Source organism: Aulonocara stuartgranti, assembly GCF_965226115.1.
Source record: "Aulonocara stuartgranti genome assembly, chromosome: 14".
Classification (NCBI taxonomy): Eukaryota; Metazoa; Chordata; class Actinopteri; order Cichliformes; family Cichlidae; genus Aulonocara; species Aulonocara stuartgranti.
This window is the reverse complement of record NC_138950.1, coordinates 29,309,485-29,331,738: the sequence shown is the minus strand read 5'-3', so window position 1 is coordinate 29,331,738 and position 22,254 is coordinate 29,309,485. Positions and strand designations below refer to the sequence as shown.

Sequence of the window (22,254 nt, the reverse complement as noted above, 5' to 3'; positions counted from 1 at the left end):
CTCCTTATCAGGTTTCCTAACAAATATTAAGACCAACTGGAAACAGTACAGATTCATGAGCCCTTGGGAGAGGGCTCCATACCAGAGACCCGCACTTCACCCTCTTCCCGGTCCTTCTGTGTCTGTCCGCTGTTCTTTATTTTTATCATCTCAGCTCTCTCCATCGTCCTGATTTCCTCTTTTCATTTCCTTATCTCCTTACTAGGATCAGTCAGTCATGTAAAGATGTTGTCCCCCCTTTTTTTTGTTCCCCAAACACTCTTTTGTGTCCTGGATAGCTCTCCCGTTGATCCGCTTTCCAAATCTAATCTCGAGGGTTTAATCAATAACGGAGATGTATTAAAGCCTTTTTTCTTTTATGGGCCTTTCATTCAGCCTCTGTCACAAACACACACACATGCACACACACACACACACATGCACGCGTCACTGACATCGTCATTAGATAAACATGATGACTGTGTAGATGTAATTACTGTTGAATTAGCCATAATTAGCACCAGCTAAATCCAAGAAGGATTATAGGCACGCACTGCTGTACAAGAATGGTACAGCTTGTACTAGTTTTGATGTAAATGTAGAGCACAGCATGTCCTATTTTTCTTTGCGAGTTTACAACCTCTTAATCTTAGCTCCAGGTGACAGAGGGCCGAGTTAAGTTACAGTGCACCTAATTCATCCAACAATCACCTTTTTTTTGTTTTGCAGTTTAAACAACCACTTTATTGTTGTGGATAGATGAATGGCTATTTCACATGTGACTATCCAGTTCTTGGAAGAGTACCCAGACCTCACAGACCCACACAGCTGTTCCTCCCCAGCAGTATTAAAAGAATCTAACAGTGTGGCAGTCACTGCCCATTTGCTCACTCAGAAATGAATGCTGCACATTATCCATGCTAGCTCAGAGCCAGAGGAATGAATGCAATTTGACCCTGTGATCTCACCTATAACAGCCTGTGTGCTTACTTGATAATGTTGTTTCCCTTTCCTTAAACGTTTATCCAAGTGATAGGCAGGAACCTGTCCTAGCTGATACAGGGTGAAAGGTGAGATACACCAAAGCAGGTCAGCGGTCTTTCACAAGGCTAACACAAAGAGACCACACACTGTCACGCTGCCGATTTAGAACCGCCAGTTAATCCAACATGTATATTTTAGACGGTGCGAGGAAGAAGCACAGCTGCACATGCAAACCTATGCAAAGAAAATTCACATTCTAAGTACCAGCAATACTGCTTGCAGAGCCTTGTGAGCTACCTAACAGGCCCGCATTTTGTTTTTTTAACCACACTGTAGTTTTTACTCTTTTTTTTTTACCAGACAATTATTCAGGTATTTAGTTTTTCTTTGACCACAGTTCTTGTTAATTAAAAAAGTGCCTATTCCCAGAATTCTCATCTTGTGTTCATCTTTGCATCTGAGTCACAAAGTTGAATACACAGCAATATTTCCAAAACCTACCAGGGCCTTTAAAAAGTGCCCTAGTTTCTGAAGGAATAACTAGAAATCTCAAAGATTCTTCTTTCAGATTTCCATCCATTGCTTTACAAGATTACATGTTAAATAAAAGTTTCTCTGCTCTATCTTTTTCTGTCTTCTTCATGACAAAGTCAGAGGCTCCGGAGCAGACTTGACAGCTAATAACTGGTGCCAATGCATAATGCTTCCTTTTCTTATATATCTCTGTTTTTATCATTTTGTAATTTCTTCCAGTGCCACTGGAGTCTGTGGCAGCCCACAGAACTGTATAATAGCTTCAACCGTCTATATAAGCCAATCACATGACCACTTCAAGACAAAGCAACAAGGTGATAAATACCAGTTTATAAATTGTGTTGATAGGCCACGTAAAACCAGAGTCATGATAAACAATATATACACGGCATTTTTTCCTCAATAGTTTCGTCATGTTTACTGTCTAAGGACAGAGCAGCAAGCACTCTCTGCTTATGAGCAAAAACAAACTAAACAAAAAAGGGGAACGTTTAGGAGTGACGGCACGAGAGCGAGCGAGTTTTGAGATGTGAGAGATTTGTGACGTTTAGCGTGTTTGGAGTGTGTAGTTAATGTGTTGTCTTGTGTAGTGTAGTTAGTGTGTAGTGTTGTGGATAGTATTGCGTTGTGTGTCAGAACAATGAGGCGACTGCTGTCTCCAGGTAGAAAAAGGAGTGATACACCTGCTGCTGTCAGACCTGCAGGTATCAGGCTGTGATGTTCTCCTTTAGAATAGAATTCAACTTTATTGTCATTGCACATGCACATGCACAGGGCAACGAAATGCAGTTTGCATCCATCCAGAAGTGCTTTAGTGATATAGATATATTACAATATATATTAGCAATAGTATAGATATGTAAGTATATTACAGAAATGGGTCTATTATGGTATGTTATAATGTACACAGTATGAAGTATGTTGTGAATATTCTATAACTATAAGTATGTACAGGCTGTAGTGAGTACAAGCTATGTACAGGCTATGAACAGGATATAAATATGAAAATGTCAGTCAAACATTCCACTTTATAGTGGACAGAAATAATTTTTTTGGAGTGGCACAAATAATTTGTGTGGCATCTTATTGAATGCAGAACAGCTGATTGTTCTGTAAATAGTTTGAAATGGTTATTTAAAAAAATCAAGGTAAAAGGTAAATATAGATAAAAAAAATATATAACTTTTTCTACCCTGATTTTAGATCAATTGTGTTAATACAGTATGTCAAAATGAAAACATAACTGTAAATTCAGACACGTGAGGTTGTGCTGAAAAGGATGATACCAAACAAGGCAAATAAATGTTTTTAAAGGTGAAATGTGGAGGGGAAATCAAAAGTAGTTAAAAATGGCCAAAAAGTAACACAATAGTTACTTTTCAAGTAATTAATTACTTTTAGAATATTGTAACTCAGTTACTAACTCAGTTACTTTTTTGAAGAAGTAACTAGTAACTATAACTAATTACTTTTTCAAAGTAACTTGCCCAACACTGCTGATTGTAGGGTTCCCCACCTCATGAATCCCACTGTAACCTCTGCCCTACTCATTTTCCTGTTTAGAGGCAAACTCACACTCTACAATGTAGGAAATAGAAAATTTAGATTTTTTAACTGTACTTTTCATCTGCTCCTGTTTTATTTTACTGATTCAAGCTGAACACATTTAGTAGAATTAAAATTTAGACTGAAGTCAAGCTGAAGTAATCCCATTAATTTATATGATTTTATTATTACATTAATATAGCACAAGGCTCACTTAGCTTTGGAGAAAAATAAGTGGTAGAAATGTCCCCCAAAGACCTACTTTTTTATTTTCTTACTTTTAGTACATTTTAGAGCCTCTGCTTTTTCGGTTTTACTTGAATAAAGAAGTTGGATCATTACCTCAACCTTTACTGGAGTATTTTGAGCACTAGTATCTGTACTTAAGCACAGAATCCCAAAAAGTTGATTCTGTTCCTGTGGAAGTAGCATTTCCAGTGGGAGAAACATTTCATCACAAATCCAAGTGACTTCTTCAGCCTCAGCATCCAAAGCCAACATCTGTTTAATTAGCTGATAAATAAATGTTGGCCACTTTCAGTTCCCATTCTAACCTGTTCAGGTCATCAAGGCGCTGAGGTTTTTATATATCGAGTTTCCTGGGATTAGAATCCTGTCTCGTATTGAAATTGTCTTTCCAGTCTTAAATGTCCAGCACTGTTCGCTGTAGTTGTCTTTTATGAAATAATATTCAGTTCTCATGCCAGAGTCTAGTATATAATCTGATGGCTGACCCAGAGTATGTATGATGAATTTCAAAACGCCATAGTCCATATTCCCAGGGTAGAGTGGCACCCCTGTAACAGCTACCAGCCCCAGAGACCACATGTCAGTTGCTTCATTATATGGAATATGAAGCATGACTTCAGATGCCCTTTAATAAACTGTCTGTATACAGGCACTAGGATGATGCAATGATGTAGTAAATCTGTTCCCCCCCACACACACACACACAATTAAACAGGCATTAATCTTAGCTGACCAACTGTAGCAACTCAGCATAACCATCACAAACTGAACACTTACTTTTGTGTTTACTTCCATTTTGTACACTCAGCCTTTGCAACCAGAAGCTCACACTCTAAAGTAGCATTTACAACCAGATATACAGATTTTTATCTATCACCCTCGATGAATCACTACTGTATCGTGGTGGGGGAATTTTCAGGAGCAAATGAGTCCTAGGTGAGAGACCAGACAAAGAGCAATTCAGAAGTAACTGGCTACAAGACCAAGTGAAGAGTTCACCTCTAAATGCCACCATTTAAAGAGAAAATGAAATGTTCATCCAGAAAAACACATACTGAAACTCTCCTTTAAATTGTACAGTAGATCGTATTATTGTACGATCTACTGTACAATTTAAAGCCCCTTGAGGCAACTGTTTTTGTGATTTGGTGCTATATAAATAAAATTGAATTGAATTGAAGACTTTAATGCAGAGAACCAAGTCTGTGTTACCAAATCATGTGTTTTCTTTGACAGGAGGTTGACAGCAACATTTGACAGGAGGTTATGTTAGTGACAATGAAACAAGTCAATCACATCTAGTGGAAGAGAAAGAATGAACACACCTTCTGATTGAGCTTCTACAGTAGATGTCAGAAAGTGTATTTGGAGTATTCAGATAATTCTGCAGACACGTGTTACAGTGTTTAATCCAATGTTAAATACCAATTTGGATTCAAGGAAAATAATGATTTTATAACAATTAAAGGGTCAGACTAAAGAAAGCAACACAGTATAGTGTAAGTCAGTATCCTTCTGCTTAACAGTGCTGAAGGTGAGGTCACTTTAAGAAAACTCTCAGAGTCCCAGAGCTTCTTTCTTCACGCTGCAACCCAGCAGGACATTTCCAGCATCCACACACTCTGACACAAACGGTGCTAAAAACACAAAACACTCAATGATTATAGAAATTGATATGGGGGAAAAAGCTGACTATAGCATTTTATTTTCATTGTGATGATTACTACCTTTGTGAGCTTGGAGCCATGAGGCAGCCTTCACAGCCAGAAGCTCCCACTCGTCCTTTGCATCCATCTTGAAACCATGAAGCCAGATCAGAGCCAGGATGGTGGCCCACACTTCACTGCTGGCCTAATTCATCAAGTGAAAGACAATCAGATAAAACAGGAAACATGAAAATTATCATCTTAATTTCTGCAAATAATATAAATGTAAAATAAGACAGTGATATACTTTAAGAACTTCTGATGATGAAAATGATTTCTGCTGCTTTGTGGTTACTGGACAATATCAGACTTTAGTGCAGCTCAGTGGTTGCTCATGAGTGTTGTAACGTGCGGTGGAGATGAAGCCAGCCGCGGAGGTGTGCAGGTGGATAGCGAATGAGCAACAGCTTCTGACTTTCCAAAAAGTACTCATTTATTTACAATATCAAAAATAAAAGTGCTACCTCTACCACACATTACTAAAGAGCACACTAGTCCGCGTACACACGGGAGCAGCCATTACAGGAGGAGTGCGAAGAAGAACAAAAAGGGGGTGACACACCAGTCATGAGACAGGAGGCGACGCCATGTGGCCATACACTGCATTACAATAGCAACTGTTACATAGTCCCCCCTGGTGAGAAAAAGGCTGTCCTCAGCCGTACACAGCTGAAAAAGCACACACCACACCTAACAGTACCCTACACATAGAGGTTACAGCTAAGATTGGTGCACACACACAGGGCAAAAGACCATTTAAAAATGAAATTGGTGAAAATAAGACGAATATGTACAGTGGAAAATCAGTTTTCTTAGTTTTTTTCACTTTTTTTTTTTAAAGTAAAGGCCAAGAATGAACCTTAATGCACTAAAGAGCCATAAAACTGGATTAAGTAGAGCAAACAGAAACATCTACATATCACGACTCAAAATAACAATGCAACAAGACAGCATCAAACAGGTTTAACCAAAACATTTCACTTCAGATCAAGCCTGGTTGTGTGAAAATCATGAGTCCATCTTTTGTTGCTTCAGCCAGACGTAACTCTGGGGCAACGTCTGGGCCTGAAATTGTAATGTCCACCAGCAGCTGGGTGCTGGACAGATCTGGGTGAAAGACTGTCTGAAACAGTGCCCACACCAGAAGAAGAGTCAATGTCCGGTAAATCAAAGGGGAATGGCTCAGAGTCAATGTCAGTGTCTGCAGGGGGGCCAGGGTGGGCCTGAGAGTCAGAGTTCAGATCCTCTGTGGTCTCTCTCCCAGCAGGCGATGAAACAGATTGTTCTTTGGAAGTGAGAGAGTCCCAGGTATGGAACGGTTGCATGTTCACAACATGATAAACACCTGCATCCACACCGGAGTCCACCCAAGTGAGCCTGTAATTAACATCACTGAGTCTCTGAGATACACACAATGGTCCCTCAAACAGTGGTGCAAGTTTAGCAGTAAAGTTAGACTGAGCGTCTGACCTGGGGTGTGTCTTAACTCTCACAAGGTCACCAACACGAAACGTGGCATGTCAATGTCTCAAGTCATAGTAACATTTTTGTCTGTTATGGCTATAGTCCAGAGCTCCTTTGGCGTGGTTGTGAGCTTCCTGCAGGGAGGCTCTCAGAGTCTCAGGGTAAGGCACATCCGGTTCATCAACGCCTGTTTTAGAAGGCTGAGTGATAAGGTCAAGCGGGGTGTCTAACTCACGACCATAAAGCATCATGGCAGGAGTCATACCTGTACTGTCATGGGGGGCGGTACGCAGAGCAAAGCAAATCTGAGGGAGAAACTTGTCCCATGATGTGTGCTTATCACCAAGTGCGGATTGCAGTTTTCAGAGTCCGGTTGACGCGTTCAGTAGCATTTGTCTGAGGGTGATATGCCGTAGTGAGTCTGTGCACCGAGCCTAAGGCAGAAACAACATGTTCAAAAAGCTCACTCACAAGAGACCCTCTGTCAGAAATCAGGTAAGTGGGTGTACCATGTCTGTTTGACCATGTCAAACAGTTTCAGCTCTTTCAAAGGGTGCAAAGCACATGTGGACTTGGGTTCTCTGTAATACAAAAGAGAGTCATACACAACATACTGTAACAAGGTGGCATTGTCCGAGCTGTTCAGAGAGTCTGCTTCAATGTCTCTGAGGAGTGGACCTGTGACATGATCGTCTAACTGCAGCTGTCTCAATTGTGAACGGTCAGCCAGAATGACGGGGGGCAGAGTACGAATGTCCAGGCTGCCCATAACAGCATGATCTGGTAAAAGATCAGTCGGCCTGTCACAGGTCAGAGGCAAAGGGTTGCGTGAAAGTGCGTTGGGAACTTTGTTTTGTGCACCAGGCTTGTGCACTATTGTGAAATCAAAGTCCTGCAAACGAAGTGACCAGCGGGCGAGTCGGCCCGTTGGGTTTTGACGAGACATGAGCCACCTGAGACTGTTGTAGTCAGTGAAGATAGTAACATGAACACCTTCAACATACGGGCGGAAGTGTTCCAGAGCCCATATCACAGCAAGGCACTCCTTCTCTGAAGTGCAGTAGGGGAGTTCAGCTTTGTGAAGGGAGCGACTAGCAAAAGCCACAACATACTCACGACCCTTGTCATCCTTTTGCATCAACACTGCCCCAAGACCAATGTCACATGCATCGGCGTGAATGGAAAAGGGACGGTTGAAGTCTGGAACTGTTACAGTGTGAGTGTCTGATATACAGATGCTTACTTTCATGCAGCAAGAAGGCCTACAGTTAGTCTGACTTTATTTCCATTTGTTTTCTGTTGTGTTGTAATTCTAGTTTTCATTGAGATCATGCTATGAAATTAGTTATACAGTATTTTACATTTGTGTTACTATTTCAACAGCCAAAGCAACAGCCCACCTTTTCAGGCTTCGACTTTTCCATCTCCTCGTCGGTCTTTCCCACTGCAGCAGCCAGAGCTGGATCAAGCAGCCAGCAGCCAGACGCCTCCTGCAGGGAGACTAACTGCAGCAAAGGGTCTCTGGGTGGCTGCTCAGGCACAGCAGCTGGAAAATCTAAGATGGAATAAAGACAAAACCTGATTATGGTGCTAGATGAGACAACATAAAGTGTATATGACTAACCAATGCACAAACCATTACACCTTAAACAGTTATAAATAACGTCTTATTTGATTAATTTGAATATCTGTCAAAAATGTAACATTAAATCTAATTACCAAAGCAATTCATGTGACAAATTGTGTATTTACAACAGCCTTAAAACTGACAACACCACACACCCCAGCATTAGACTTTATGAATTGAACAGGCGGAAGTTAGTCGGATTTTAATGAATAACTTTTGAAAGTAATCAACCTGATCAGATGAATACTGACGAAATGATGTTATATACAGGGAGTGCAGAATTATTAGGCAAATGAGTATTTTGTCCACATCATCCTCTTCATGCATGTTGTCTTACTCCAAGCTGTATAGGCTCGAAAGCCTACTACCAATTAAGCATATTAGGTGATGTGCATCTCTGTAATGACAAGGGGTGTGGTCTAATGACATCAACACCCTATATCAGGTGTGCATAATTATTAGGCAACTTCCTTTCCTTTGGCAAAATGGGTCAAAAGAAGGACTTGACAGGCTCAGAAAAGTCAAAAATAGTGAGATATCTTGCAGAGGGATGCAGCAGTCTCAAAATTGCAAAGCTTCTGAAGCGTGATCATCAAACAATCAAGCGTTTCATTCAAAATAGTCAACAGGGTCGCAAGAAGCGTGTGGAAAAACCAAGGCGCAAAATAACTGCCCATGAACTGAGAAAAGTCAAGCGTGCAGCTGCCAAGATGCCACTTGCAACCAGTTTGGCCATATTTCAGAGCTGCAACATCACTGGAGTGCCCAAAAGCAAAGCACAAGGTGTGCAATACTCAGAGACATGGCCAAGGTAAGAAAGGCTGAAAGACGACCACCACTGAACAAGACACACAAGCTGAAACGTCAAGACTGGGCCAAGAAATATCTCAAGACTGATTTTTCTAAGGTTTTATGGACTGATGAAATGAGAGTGAGTCTTGATGGGCCAGATGGATGGGCCCGTGGCTGGATTGGTAAAGGGCAGAGAGCTCCAGTCCGACTCCAGCAAGGTGGAGGTGGAGTACTGGTTTGGGCTGGTATCATCAAAGATGAGCTTGTGGGGCCTTTTCGGGTTGAGGATGGAGTCAAGCTCAACTCCCAGTCCTACTGCCAGTTTCTGGAAGACACCTTCTTCAAGCAGTGGTACAGGAAGAAGTCTGCATCCTTCAAGAAAAACATGATTTTCATGCAGGACAATGCTCCATCACACGCGTCCAAGTACTCCACAGCGTGGCTGGCAAGAAAGGGTAAAAAAGAAGAAAAACTAATGACATGGCCTCCTTGTTCACCTGATCTGAACCCCATTGAGAACCTGTGGTCCATCATCAAATGTGAGATTTACAAGGAGGGAAAACAGTACACCTCTCTGAACAGTGTCTGGGAGGCTGTGGTTGCTGCTGCACGCAATGTTGATGGTGAACAGATCAAAACACTGACAGAATCCATGGATGGCAGGCTTTTGAGTGTCCTTGCAAAGAAAGGTGGCTATATTGGTCGCTGCTTTGTTTTTGTTTTGTTTTTGAATGTCAGAAATGTATATTTGTGAATGTGGAGATGTTATATTGGTTTCACTGGTAAAAATAAATAATTGAAATGGGTATATATTTGTTTTTTGTTGAGTTGCCTAATAATTATGCACAGTAATACTCACCTGCACACACAGATATCCCCCTAAAATAGCTAAAACTAAAAACAAACTAAAAACTACCAAAAACATTCAGCTTTGATATTAATGAGTTTTTTGGGTTCATTGAGAACATGGTTGTTGTTCAATAATAAAATTATTCCTCAAAAATACAACTTGCCTAATAATTCTGCACTCCCTGTAAGGTCTTGTTCTCATGCTTTATAATAAAAATATGTCTCCAATTTGCTAAATCCAAGAGGTCAGAAGACACTAAAGCAAAGAAAACTTAATAACAGTAAATCCTCGCTTTTATCTATTTTATTATTATTGTTTTATTATTAAGGGTCCTAAAAGACTGTGCAGACCAACTGGCTGGGGTCTTCACTAAGATCTTCAACACTTCACTGTCCCAGTCCTGCATCCCGCCGTGCCTAAAGTCGGCCACAATTGTCCCACTGCCAAAGCGTTCTAACATTAGCAGCCTCAACGACTACCGACCAGTTGCTCTAACACCTGTTATAATGAAGTGCTTTGAGAAACTGGTCCGACGTCACATCATGTCCTGCCTGCCTGCCACCCACATTCGACCCGCTCCAGTTTGCATACAGAGCTAACAGATCAACTGAAGATGCCATTGCTACAACGCTCCACACCACCATCTCTCACCTGGAAGTGCAGGGCCGTTACGCCAGGCTGCTTTTTGTTAACTTTAGCTCTGCTTTCAATACGATACTCCCGGACAGACTAATAGTTAACAACCTGTGTGTAGATAACAACCTGGACCTCAATACCACCAAGACAAAAGTCGACTTCAGAAGGAGGAAGTCTGAGCTGCAGCCTGTCAGCATCAACGGGGAGTGTGTGGAAAGGGTCTCCAGTTTCAAGTTTCTGGGTATCAACATAGACACAGGCTTCCAATGGAGCTCTAACACCTCTGCGGTCTTAAAGAAGGCCCAACAGCATCTCCACTTTCTGAGAATCCTCAGAAAAATGGACCTGAAGAAGGAGCTGGTGACCGTCTTCTACTGCTGCTCTATCGAAAGTGTGCTGACATATTGCATCGGTGTGTGGTTCTCCAGCTGCACCACAGCACACAGAAAGGCACTCCAGAGGGTCATTAATATGGCCCAAAAAAAATAATTGGACATCCTCTTCCCTCCCTGAAGGACCTGTACAGCACTCGCTGTCTCAAGAGGGCACGCAGCATCCTACGGGACTGTAAACACCGAGGACACCAGGTGTTTAAGCTGCTGCCGTCGGGCAGGAGGTTCAGGCTGCTGAGGTCCCGAACAAATAGACTCAAGGACAGCTTTTACAGCAGGGCAATAGCCCTGATCAATGCAAATAGCTGACCTGATTGGCTACTGTAGAAATGTTTAGCTTATTTTAGAGCTTAGAAATGTATTAACATAGAATGTAGAATTATTGTAGAGACACTGACCTCAATGTAATAAAGGCCTGACTGTGTCATGAACTTAGGAGTAGATTGTAGGAGACCCCTCCCCCAGTTGAACTGTGAAAGGTCTCAACATTTGTAACTGGATAACTGTGGTCTGGAAGGGAGATGGTTTTTTATGACCTCTAGGGAGTCACCTACACCCACAGTGTTTTAACTGTCACGCACTCACGTGCACACACATACATACAGGTATGCGTACACAGTCACACACGAGCACTCACATAGACACAGACACAGAGTTTGCAGCACACTGTGGGGGGGTTTTATGATGGGGTCGCCTCTATAAAGCTGGCTGTAACTAACAAAGGGGTGAAGATTTTGCAGAGGGACACACCGGCCTCGTCTTCCCTTCTAGAAGTGCATGCTTAATTGAAGATGAATAAAGGTTTTGTGAAATAACTACTGAGTTCCGGTGCCGTTTCTGGATGCCTCGACGAATAAAAAAAAAACAGGGGTAAAACTGCTTTTGCAACACTACCTCCCTGGACTTTTTTGGGGGGGAGGTAACAATGTTTAAAACAATAACAATAATAATATTTATATTTATAACAAGGTGCAATAATAATTAATGTGCAATAATAACAGTGTTCAATACACATACACTTATTCTTCATTTGTTTTATTACTAAGTTATTATACTGTGTTGTGTTGTTTGTGTTGCGTTGTGATGTGTCGTATTGTGTGTTGTGTTATACGTAGTGCCGACGTAGGACAGTTTTCCAATTTCATTGTACTACTGTACTATGTATGACTGTGCAGTGACAATAAAGAGTTATCGCATCTTATTAGAATATTAGACTAATAAATTATTCAGCAGGAGAAAAGTGGATCTTCTGTCAAAAAAGGCATAAAGTAGAATCAACTGCTACCACCAGCAGCTTAACAGCTCAACATTGCTCATTTGCTGTTGTAGTTTACTGTATATGTCACATATTCTCAAGATTGCTGTAACAATTTCTACATGCAGTAGCTAGAATATAGAATAATAATTTGCTCAACTTCAAAAATGTATTGATATATAGGGTGCCTTGTCCTTGATTTTTATATATTGTGACTGTCGTCTGTCTTAAACTACACTATTAACGGCTTATTACTGAAATCGCATCCATCTTTTTGCACTTTAATAAATATAGTGAGGTATTTTTCCCCAGAGGCACTGCATAATCACTCTGTGATTAAATCTGTCTCAGTTAAGGTAAATGACTGCAGAGAAAGCGTGGGGTTATTTCTGTAGACTCAACATTCTTTTGTCCAAATGGACTCTGCCGTATGTGTCCATGCAAGATGACTGCAGCATGGAAATACAAAAGATGTTTTGCTCTGAAATTCTCAGTCTTACACGAGGCACTCCTGTGGCTGGTTTTTTAGGGGTTAAAATGACCATAGCTTACCCTGGCATTCCTCACAATATCTTCAAGGTAAAGTATGTTGACCAATATCAGTTAAGGTAAAGTATGCTGACCACGCCACAGTCGTGTATCTGGAGTGACAGTGGGCTGGAGAACAGCTAAAACCCATCCACTCAAAAATCAAAACTATTGTGATGCTCTCAGTGCAGTCATCCAGGCGTGAGTTGCAGCACTTTTGGGGGATGGAAGGTTAGTGCAGAGGTTTCTGTAAAAGTGTTTCCACTGTCGCTTACTGTATTTACACAAAACACACATCTTTGTTTCTTTTCTGTTTAGTGTTTCACTTACCTTGTGAAGCCATAGCACCGTGCTGGGCTAGTGAGGAAAAATGTTCTAGATTAAAAGAAGAGAAGAAATAAAGACATTACAAATCTTTATTATTTTGAACTTGTATGATAGGTTTGTAGCATAAACATATTTGCTGAAACGTTAAGGACCATTTAATTACACAGCAAAGCAAGACACGAGTAGGCAAAGTTCTTTATGTTTCTCGTGCACGGGAGAGAACTGGACAAACGCCGTGTGTGTGTGTGTGTGTGTGTGTGTGTGTGTGTGTGTGTGGGGGGGGGGGGGGGGGGGGGGGGGGGTTAGAAGACCGATTAAGACTTCCCTAAACCTGCTGGTCTGGAAGTTCAGCAGTTCATCTAAACAAAAGGCACTTTTAGACTAAAACTGACATAGCTACGTTTCTACGTTTATCCTACCATAAAACAAGAGAAGGTACGACCTCTCCCATGCTCCCAGGATGTGGGTGTGAATGCCAGAACACTCTGGAATGCACACAAAGCCTTTGCAGACTCCTAGGGATCGCACATCCTATCACTACACAATCGATTATGCACCTCTAAGCATATATGGTTAAATATTTCTAAGCATAAATGACAACAACAATATAAACCTAACATTGTTAAAATGTAAAGTTTTTAAAAATGCAACTTTTTACACACTGACTTAGAGCACATTACAAGTGTTTAAAATGAGTGAGTCATTTAAAACTACAATTAAAATCACAAAAAGATACAACTTTGAATATTAATGTTGGAACTGTATCCTCACCCAGAAATTAATTAATTAATTAATTAATTAATTAATTAATTAAATATATATATATGCATACTCTTTTTTTATTTTCAGTCCACAAACCACATGTAGATTGGTTAGGCAAACTCCCATGCACACTCAAGTATCGTTGAGAGGATAAAGAGCACTGGTCCAGTGTTAAAACAGAAATGTGTTTGTTTGCGTCTGTGTTTTTGAAAATGCATGAAGATATGTTGTTCTGCCATTTAATTTTTTACTTACTTTTATGCAGACGATCACCAACTGAAGTAAAAACAAAGAAGAAAGAAAGAAAAGGGAGTCAAAATATTTCATAACAATTTGTTAAAGAGAACAATTAATGGACTGACTTCGCCTGCATCCTGTTCTCTGATTGGTTGCTGAAGTATTTCTACCAGTTGCTCACCATCCGCGATTTGCACAATTGTCTATTTCCATTGTTTTCTAGTCTTAAGCTTTTTCATGTTAGTTCTTTTCCAATTACTTGTCCATCCTGCGTCAAGCACTATCTGCCACATGTTTGATTTAGCAGTTAAGACGAGATGATTTGAAAACAAAATATAAATGAAGCTACTGGATTCTTATTTTACTGCAGTACCTTACAGTTCATTATAAGTAGTCTTTCAAGTCTATGTGGTGTTCAATAATATTCTGAATATATCAAAATGTTGTAAAAGTTCAACCTTCTTTAGTCACCATGTGGTGTGAATGAGACACGGCGGGTCCAGGGATCATAGGTTTGAGCCATTTTATTCAATATTTGTCACACCACAACACACACCAACCCCTGAGTCCCCGTGTTTTTAACTAGGCGGGTGTGATTAAGGATGCCGTGCAGGTGCGTCCGCCCTCCTTGCACGGCACCGCAGACCATGCCCCACCACACACCACTTTAAGATACTCTCTGTTAATATGTTAATAATGGCAAACGAAGAAATACAGACAAAGCATTTTACTTTCAACATTTCAAATAAAATTCAAAGAGAAATGTGTTGGTTTGTTTACATTTATTTTTAAACATATGTGCTGTTCTGCCATCCAGCTTTTACTTATACTTACCCCACCGACTAAACTTCTGGAAGGTACCAACTGTGAAGTCAAGAGTTAAAAAAAATAAATTAGGGTTAAAACATTTAACAAGTATTTGCTAAAATAACAACAAAAGTACAGATTTTTAATATTACTGTGGTGATATATACACTCAACAAAAATATAAACGCAACACCTTTGTTACTGCTCCCATTCCCCATGGGATGGACGTAGAGACCTAAAATTCATTCCAGATACACAATATAACCATCCCTCCCAAACAGTGGTCACAAATCAGTCCAAATGTGTGGTAGTGGGCACATCTGCTATATTGAGGTAATCCATCCCACCTCACAGGTGTGCCACATCAGGATGCTGATCTGACATCATGAGTAGTGCACAGGTGTACCTCAGACTGCCCACAACAAAAGGCCACCCTGGAATGTGCAGTTTTTTGCACTATTGGGGGTCTGGGGACCCAGAACTGGTCAGTATCTGGTGTGACCACCATTTGCCTCATGCAGTGCAACACATCGTCGCATGGAGTCTATCAGATTGTCAATTGTGGCCTGTGGAATGTTGGTCCACTCCACTTCAATGGCTGTGCGAGGTTGTTGGATATTCGTGGGAACTGGTACACGCTGTCGTATACGCCGGTCAAGCACATCCCGAACATGCTCAATGGGTGACATGTCCAGTGAGTATGCTGGCCATGCAAGAACTGGGACATTCTCAGCTGCCATCTGCCCTGAACAATGTGAACCATGATTCATCTGTGAAGCGCACACCTCTCCAACGTGCCAGACGCCATCGAATGTGAGCATTTGCCCACACAAGTCTGTTACGGCGACGAGCTGGAGTCAGGTCAAGACCCCGATGAGGACGACGGGCATGCAGTTGAGCGTCCCTGAGACGGTTTCTGACAGTTTGTGCAGAAATTGTTTGGTTGTGCAAACCAATTGTTCCAGCAGCTGTCTGGGTGGCTGGTCTCAGACGATCTTGGAGGTGAACCTGCTGGATGTGGAGGTCCTGGGCTGGTGTGGTTACACGAGGTCTGCGGTTGTGAGGCCGGTTGGATGTGCTGCCATATTCTCTGAAACGCCTGTGGAGACGGCTTATGGTTGAGAAATGAACATTCAATGCACGGGCGACAGATCTGGTTGACATTCCTGCTGTCAGCATGCCAATTGCACGCTCCCTCATTGCTTGTGGCATCTGTGGCATTTTGCTGTGAGACAAAACTGCACATTCCAGGGTGGCCTTTTGTTGTGGGCAGTCTGAGGTACACCTGTGCACTACTCATGATGTCAGATCAGCATCCTGATGTGGCACACCTGTGAGGTGGGATGGATTATCTCAATATGGCAGATGTGCCCACTACCACACATTTGGACTGATTTGTGACCACTGTTTGGGAGGGATGGTTATATTGTGTATCTGGAATGAATTTTAGGTCTCTACGTCCATCCCATGGGGAATGGGAGCAGTAACAAAGGTGTTGCGTTTATATTTTTGTTGAGTGTAAATACAACACAAATATTACAAACAGTATTTTAGGTTTATCTTAGCAGTCTAGTTTTTACATCCTGCGAGGACCTGTAACTCATTCAGAAATTATATTCCCAAATACATTAAGAAGGCAAGTGGAAATAATGTCCCCAACTAATAAAAGCAAAATAGTTTACATAAAATGTAAAACACAATTTCAGTTATTTGGACTTTTGACATATCATAATCTTATTTGTGTTATTTTATAGCTCTGAAGTCCTGAATGTTGTAAATGTAGGAAGTAGTAAACACAGTCAAATCCTTCTATGAATAAGTGTAATCAAAGTTTTGACACATAATACAAATTTTTCTTCTACTCCCACTTTTTGTTGCACACTCGTAGTATACAATAAATAATCTAAAATACTGGATTCTGATATTATGTTGTGCCTCAAAAGTCATAACAAAAATATAAATGTAAATATGTTCAATTAAATTATAAATGTTGCAAAATGTTGTACGAACCTGATTTTCTTCATTTACTGATGTAGCATACATCCTGTCTACCAAGGCAAGTACTGCAGCTACACTACATACAATATTTAATATATAAAACTTCAAGTTAAAAGAGAAATATTTTCTTTCTGTGCCTTCATTTGCATAGCTGTGTATGTGTGTGTGTTGATTTGTCATTCAAATTTTACTTACTTATGGGCAATGGAGCACTCTTCTTCATTTTGCCTACAATGAAGTCAAGCCAAAAAAAAAAAAAGAAAGTCAGATTTTTCTGGTATTTGAAGTATAACAGCACTAAGTTGATGTTATTTTGGTGATATAACACAAAGGCAAATATTACAATTGGGTTTTAGAGCTTCCTCTTTTTCAGTCCGTGTCATTTCAAGACTTTTTCCCTTTCACAGTTCTCTCATCTCTAATTAGTCACTGCAGTATTTACACCACTTGCTCATTACACTTTTTTGGGGTCAGATTTGTCAGATTACCTAGTTCTATTGTTCAACAGTATTTAATTTTTTTTCCCCTCAGTTTATTTTGATTCCTTGAATCATGTGTTTAGTAGTAAATGTCACGTTTTGTTTAACTGCCGTCCCTTTTAAGGAGTCATACTTTAGGATCCATTGAGCTGACTCTAGTATATCCTGCTCTTCACTATATCAAAAAAATTATATGCAAAATAAAACAAAAACCTGCTGACTGTAATAGTATAACACAGTACACTCTTATGCTTTTTTACTCTTAGCATTTTCATTGTGCTGATTTCACTCACACTCAGGTAGATGTTTAAATGTGTTAAATCTCAGGGACACAAGCACACCTCCATGCACACACACAGTTTATATGTAACATAGGATTCTGAACAGCAAACTAATGAAGCTGTAAGATGAAAAAAGGAGATAAAGTATGAGTTCAGGACAGGTTAGAATTTATAGAGTTGCCCTGGCAACAGACTTTTGCGGTGCAGCTCTGCACTATAGACATGCATAGATGTATCTTGTACTACCATTGATCTTTTTAACTTTCTAATGCTACTGACATATGCATTAGAAATGTGCTTTGAACCATCTCTGATGTTGTCCTAATCATGATAATATTCCTTTTATTTATGATCAGCGATCTTTATCTTCAGAGCTGTGGGTGACACTTTTAGTGTTTGCTTAAAAAAAAAAAAAAAACCTCACAGGGTGTTGGAAGATTTCTCTGTACAAGAGGTCCAAGAGGAGCATTGCTTTCAGCTTAATGAAGCTTTCATATGCTGCATTGGTTCATTCTAGTTTGTTCAAATAAGCTCTCAAGTGGATCAACTACTCTTGTGCTGTTCGGCAAAAATTTGCTGAACCACGACCTAGGAAGGAGCAAAGTGCAGCCATGTCCTTTGGTGCAGGAGCTTCAGAGATGGCAGTCAGGTGGACTGGGTGAGGACACAAGCCCTTCTTTGAAATGACGTCCCAGGAATGGAATATGCGTCTGCCCGAATGAACTTTTACTGGAATAGATCTGCGGACCAACATCCTTCAGAGGCCTGAGAAAAGCATGCAAACGTTCATTGTGTTCTTCTTTAATGCGTCCATTATTACGCTTTTATTAGGTTCCCCCAGATCCACGCAAAGTCTCAAGTCGCCCTTATGTTTTCTTGCCACGATTAGAGGACTCAGCCATTCAGATGTGTCCACTGGTACAATAATGCCTGCTTGGAGCAGATGTTTCAGTTCAGCTGACACCTCTTTGCATATGCTGAGTAGCAGATGCCTCAGTTTTACTTCATTGTTAACCTGAACTTTGTGAATGAACCCTTTAACACATCCAAGATGGTGGGCAGAAACAGAATCAATGTTGTTCACCATGCATGTCTGTTTATACTTTTCCATCTATAATATTAATTTTGAGTGCTTTATATGATCTTTAACTATGTAGGATAATCCTGGCACTTTTTTGTCATCATTTGTCAGCACTCTCTTCTTCATCTGCCTAAATAAATACTGATCCATATGCGATGGGTTATGGTACACATCCATTTTTAAAAGTCCCCCATTACTGATGGTGTGGCAGAGGTGTGGCCTGTGGCTCAGCTGCAGCTGCAGGGGAGGGGTGGGGCAGTGAGCTCAAGGCAGCGGTGCCAGGAAGGCTGGAGGGACAGGTGGTGATGATTGTCCTAATGAGGCTTTTCCTTTTTATAGTGAAGCCGGAGACCAGAGAAGCCAACTGGAAAGTTGGTGGACGGGGTGCCGAACTGTAAAAACCATGTGTGCAACTTCACTCCTGAAAGTGGTCCCAGTAACAGTCTGTTGGGTCCCAGTCTTTACAGATGGAAATCTCAGTCTAAGGCTAGCTGCCCCAAGATTTGATTTTCAGCCAGGTGTCACCCACACACCTATACCAATGGCCCAGTGGTGTTCCAGGGTAGAATGACAGACACTTCTTTTACACTTCCTCAAGATAAAAATGGGCTGCAGTGGGTGAAAGTGGGGAACCCATGTTTCTTCCTGTAGTACTGACACTTGTATGCGAATCCATAATGACATCTTTCACCTTAAACAAAATCCAAGGAGTTCTGGATGTGGTGTGGCTGTGGTGTTTAGGGCTGACTAACAATTTGTTGAAGACCAAAGCCAGAAACTATGAGGCTGACTTGATCATACAGATAGTGGGTCTTAAAAGGTACACCATGTTTATGTGTCTTCTTTGAACCCTACAGACTTTGCGTAGCTTCTGCTGGGTATCACCTGCGGTATGAGGTCAATGAGCTTTCTGGGATTTCTTTATCTGGATGACTAAGCATGCATCAAGATCTTTTTAATAAAATTCAAAATAATAAAAACCTAATTTAAAAAAGATTGCTGATTTTTATAAAACACACTGCCCTTTTGTGTCTCTCTGCACTTTACATTACCATTGTGGTGATGTCATTCACACTCACCTATATGTACAATATAAATTTATTAAATCTCAGAGACACAAGCATGCCTCCATGCAAAAAATAGTTTCCAATGACATTCATTCAGGTTTGTACTTACATGTTCCATATGTTGCTGATGATAAAAAGCAATCCATTGCCACTATATAGGATGAAAAAGACGCGATATCATAGACCGGCAGATGTGTGTTGTACTTCCATTCAGCTTTTTACTTTCTAATGCTCTGTGGAGAACACAGTAGCCCATAGGCATCTACTGCTTCATTAAACTTGTTCACCAATAAGTTGCGCTTTGGTGTTCCTTGGACTAACTCTCATATTCTCCTCATAGCATCATAATAGTATTCCTTTCGTTGATGCTCAGCTATTTTTAGCTTCAGATGTTGGTGACAGTTTTAGTTTTGCTTTTTAACAAAATAAACTGGACGGGGTTTCTCATTGTTATTCTGATTCAGTAAAAAGGGCTAGCTGTTAGAATTAGGGATGCACCGATACCGATCTCGATACCACATTTTCTAAAGTACTCGTACTTGTTAAAAGACCCCCGATACCGAGGACCGATACCACGGTCTGAGACCTGGCTATGTTTGAGCGGCATGTAAGGGGTTAATCACAGGCCCCGAGTGCCCGACCCCAGGCCCCGAGTGCCCGACCCCAGGCCCCGGCTGCAGCTCAGAGCGGGGAGAAAGCGAGGCGAGACATATCAGCTGTGTGGAACTATTTCAAAGTGAACGAAGACGCGAAAACAAAGGCGGACTGCAAATTGTGCTCAGCGAAATTGTCCAGAGGAGGCTCTAAAGGTAGCGCATTTAACACAAGCAATTTAATCAAGCAGCTAAAATCCCAACACAACAACGAGTACAAAGAGTTTACCCACGCTTATTTACCCCACTTATTAGCACAGAGGAGCATAGCTGATGCTATAGCAGTGGGACGGAAAATAGCTGGGCATTTTAAACATTCCGCCTTAGCCTACTCCCGCCTCGAGGACATTCAGGGACAGCTCAACCAGCCAATAAAGAGACTGTAGCAGGACGTACAGACGCGCTGGAACAGCACGTATTACATGCTCCAGTCCCTCATTGAGCAAAAGCGAGTGCACGAACTCCCTGACTATCTCACCGCTCACCAATGGGCTCTTATGGAGATGACTGTTGCCATCCTCGCCCCCTTTGAGGAACTAACTAAAAAAGTGAGCAGCTACGACGCACTAGCCTCTGATGTCATCCCAGCTGTGACTGTGCTAGTGAGACTTCTAAACAGAGAAACAGACGAACAAATTTAAAATTAAATTTTGTTTTTTTATAATTATTTATTCTGTAATATGTTGCATACAACATGCTTTTCATTTTAAATAAATGTTCTTAATTCCAAACTAGTCCCTTGTTTGTTTTTTGTTAAATTATAGGACTAAAGCTGTTACCTGCAAATTTAAATCATGTTTTTATTAAGTACTCGGTATCGGCGAGTACTGAAATGCAAGTACTCGTACTCGTTTCCAAAAAAGTGGTATCGGTGCATCCCTAGTTAGAATCCCTGACAATGAAAAAAACCTCACGGGCTGTTGGAATATTTCTCTGGACAAGAGGTCCTTGGATCGCCTCTCCGTTGTCTTTGTTGACAGCAATGAAGGCAGTGAAAGAACTGCTCACTCCTGATTGGACACTGAGCTGCACCACCTTCTCCTTCACTCCTCCACCTTGCTGTCCTCTGTGCTCTCTCTCCTCCATCTCCAGGGAACGAATCAGAGTCCGAGCACCCAACCTGTGGACTGTTAGTCTGCAGACAAGAAGGAAAACACACAGAATGCTTGTCATTGTTAATACTGTGTTATTATAGTATATTAGTTTACCAGTCATTTTACTGTTTTTAACACCACTGTGTCCTCTTCGGGGTCACACAGTGAGGAACATGTAAAAAGGCAGCATCTGATGCAGTCAAAGCAGTCCCTCAGTTGCAGTTTAGTCCAGACTGGAACAACTCAGGTTATCTTTCTGTATGGACAAGTGGGGACCAAGTGAATCATACAGTGATCTGACAAAAAAAACAATTAGCTCCTCTGATATGTTTACATTTGTTCTCATCTTGTTGGATACTGGAAGTTATTCACTCAGTCAAAGGGTGTTTACTAAAATCTCCCCCCAAAACAGTGGTTCCATTGGAGCATATGCTAGAACATCTATAACCATAAAGATATCTTGAAAAAGTTCTGAGTAAATATTTCAAGCCTTTTTTGCTTTAGCTTTGATGATGTTAGCTCATGACAATCAGAAAACCAGTAGTTTGTGACACCCTGAACTCTCGCCTTCAGCCATGCACCAACTACATGAGGAGAGAGAGGTGTGCTGCTCTTCACAAGTGGCACAGCACCTGAAACCATTCTGCTCCACCTCTCCATCCTACCAACCACACACCCCTGCTGCATTTAGTTTCAATTCATGGTCATGACCCACAGAGCACTGTGCTCTACATTAAACATGTTGTACCCAGCGTCCACTGCAGGTCTGAGACTGAAGTGCAGCTGGTTCTCAGAGGGATGACCTGCCAGGCTGTACTTCAGCGTCACACAGCCCTCTGCTGCCTCTGCGCTCTGACACAGAATTACAGTGTTAGAAGTCACGATAATTACTGTCATCAAAACAACATGAGAGGCTGCTGCTCCTAC

At 41.2% G+C, this 22,254-nt stretch overlaps 1 protein-coding gene across 3 annotated transcripts in view; it reads right to left on the bottom strand.

Moving 5' to 3' along the window:
* Positions 1–3,879: 3,879 nt before the first annotated feature.
* Positions 3,880–22,254, bottom strand: part of LOC309688203 (von Willebrand factor A domain-containing protein 5A-like) — a 34,530-nt gene continuing 16,155 nt past the window's right edge. For 2 of the 3 annotated variants that reach the window (XM_082503754.1, XM_082503752.1), the window contains exons 13-22: positions 22,076–22,179; positions 21,148–21,368; positions 19,690–19,731; positions 16,868–16,900; positions 14,702–14,731; positions 13,886–13,906; positions 12,872–12,916; positions 7,862–8,016; positions 5,019–5,142; positions 3,880–4,928 (exon numbers count right to left, since the gene is read on the bottom strand). In XM_082503754.1, the coding sequence (XP_082359880.1) occupies positions 4,849–4,928; positions 5,019–5,142; positions 7,862–8,016; positions 12,872–12,916; positions 13,886–13,906; positions 14,702–14,731; positions 16,868–16,900; positions 19,690–19,731; positions 21,148–21,368; positions 22,076–22,179 (855 nt within the window). In that variant the 3' untranslated portion in view covers positions 3,880–4,848. The remainder of the gene's footprint in view (positions 4,929–5,018; positions 5,143–7,861; positions 8,017–12,871; positions 12,917–13,885; positions 13,907–14,701; positions 14,732–16,867; positions 16,901–19,689; positions 19,732–21,147; positions 21,369–22,075; positions 22,180–22,254) is intronic. The other variant, XM_082503753.1, reaches the window with a different exon arrangement.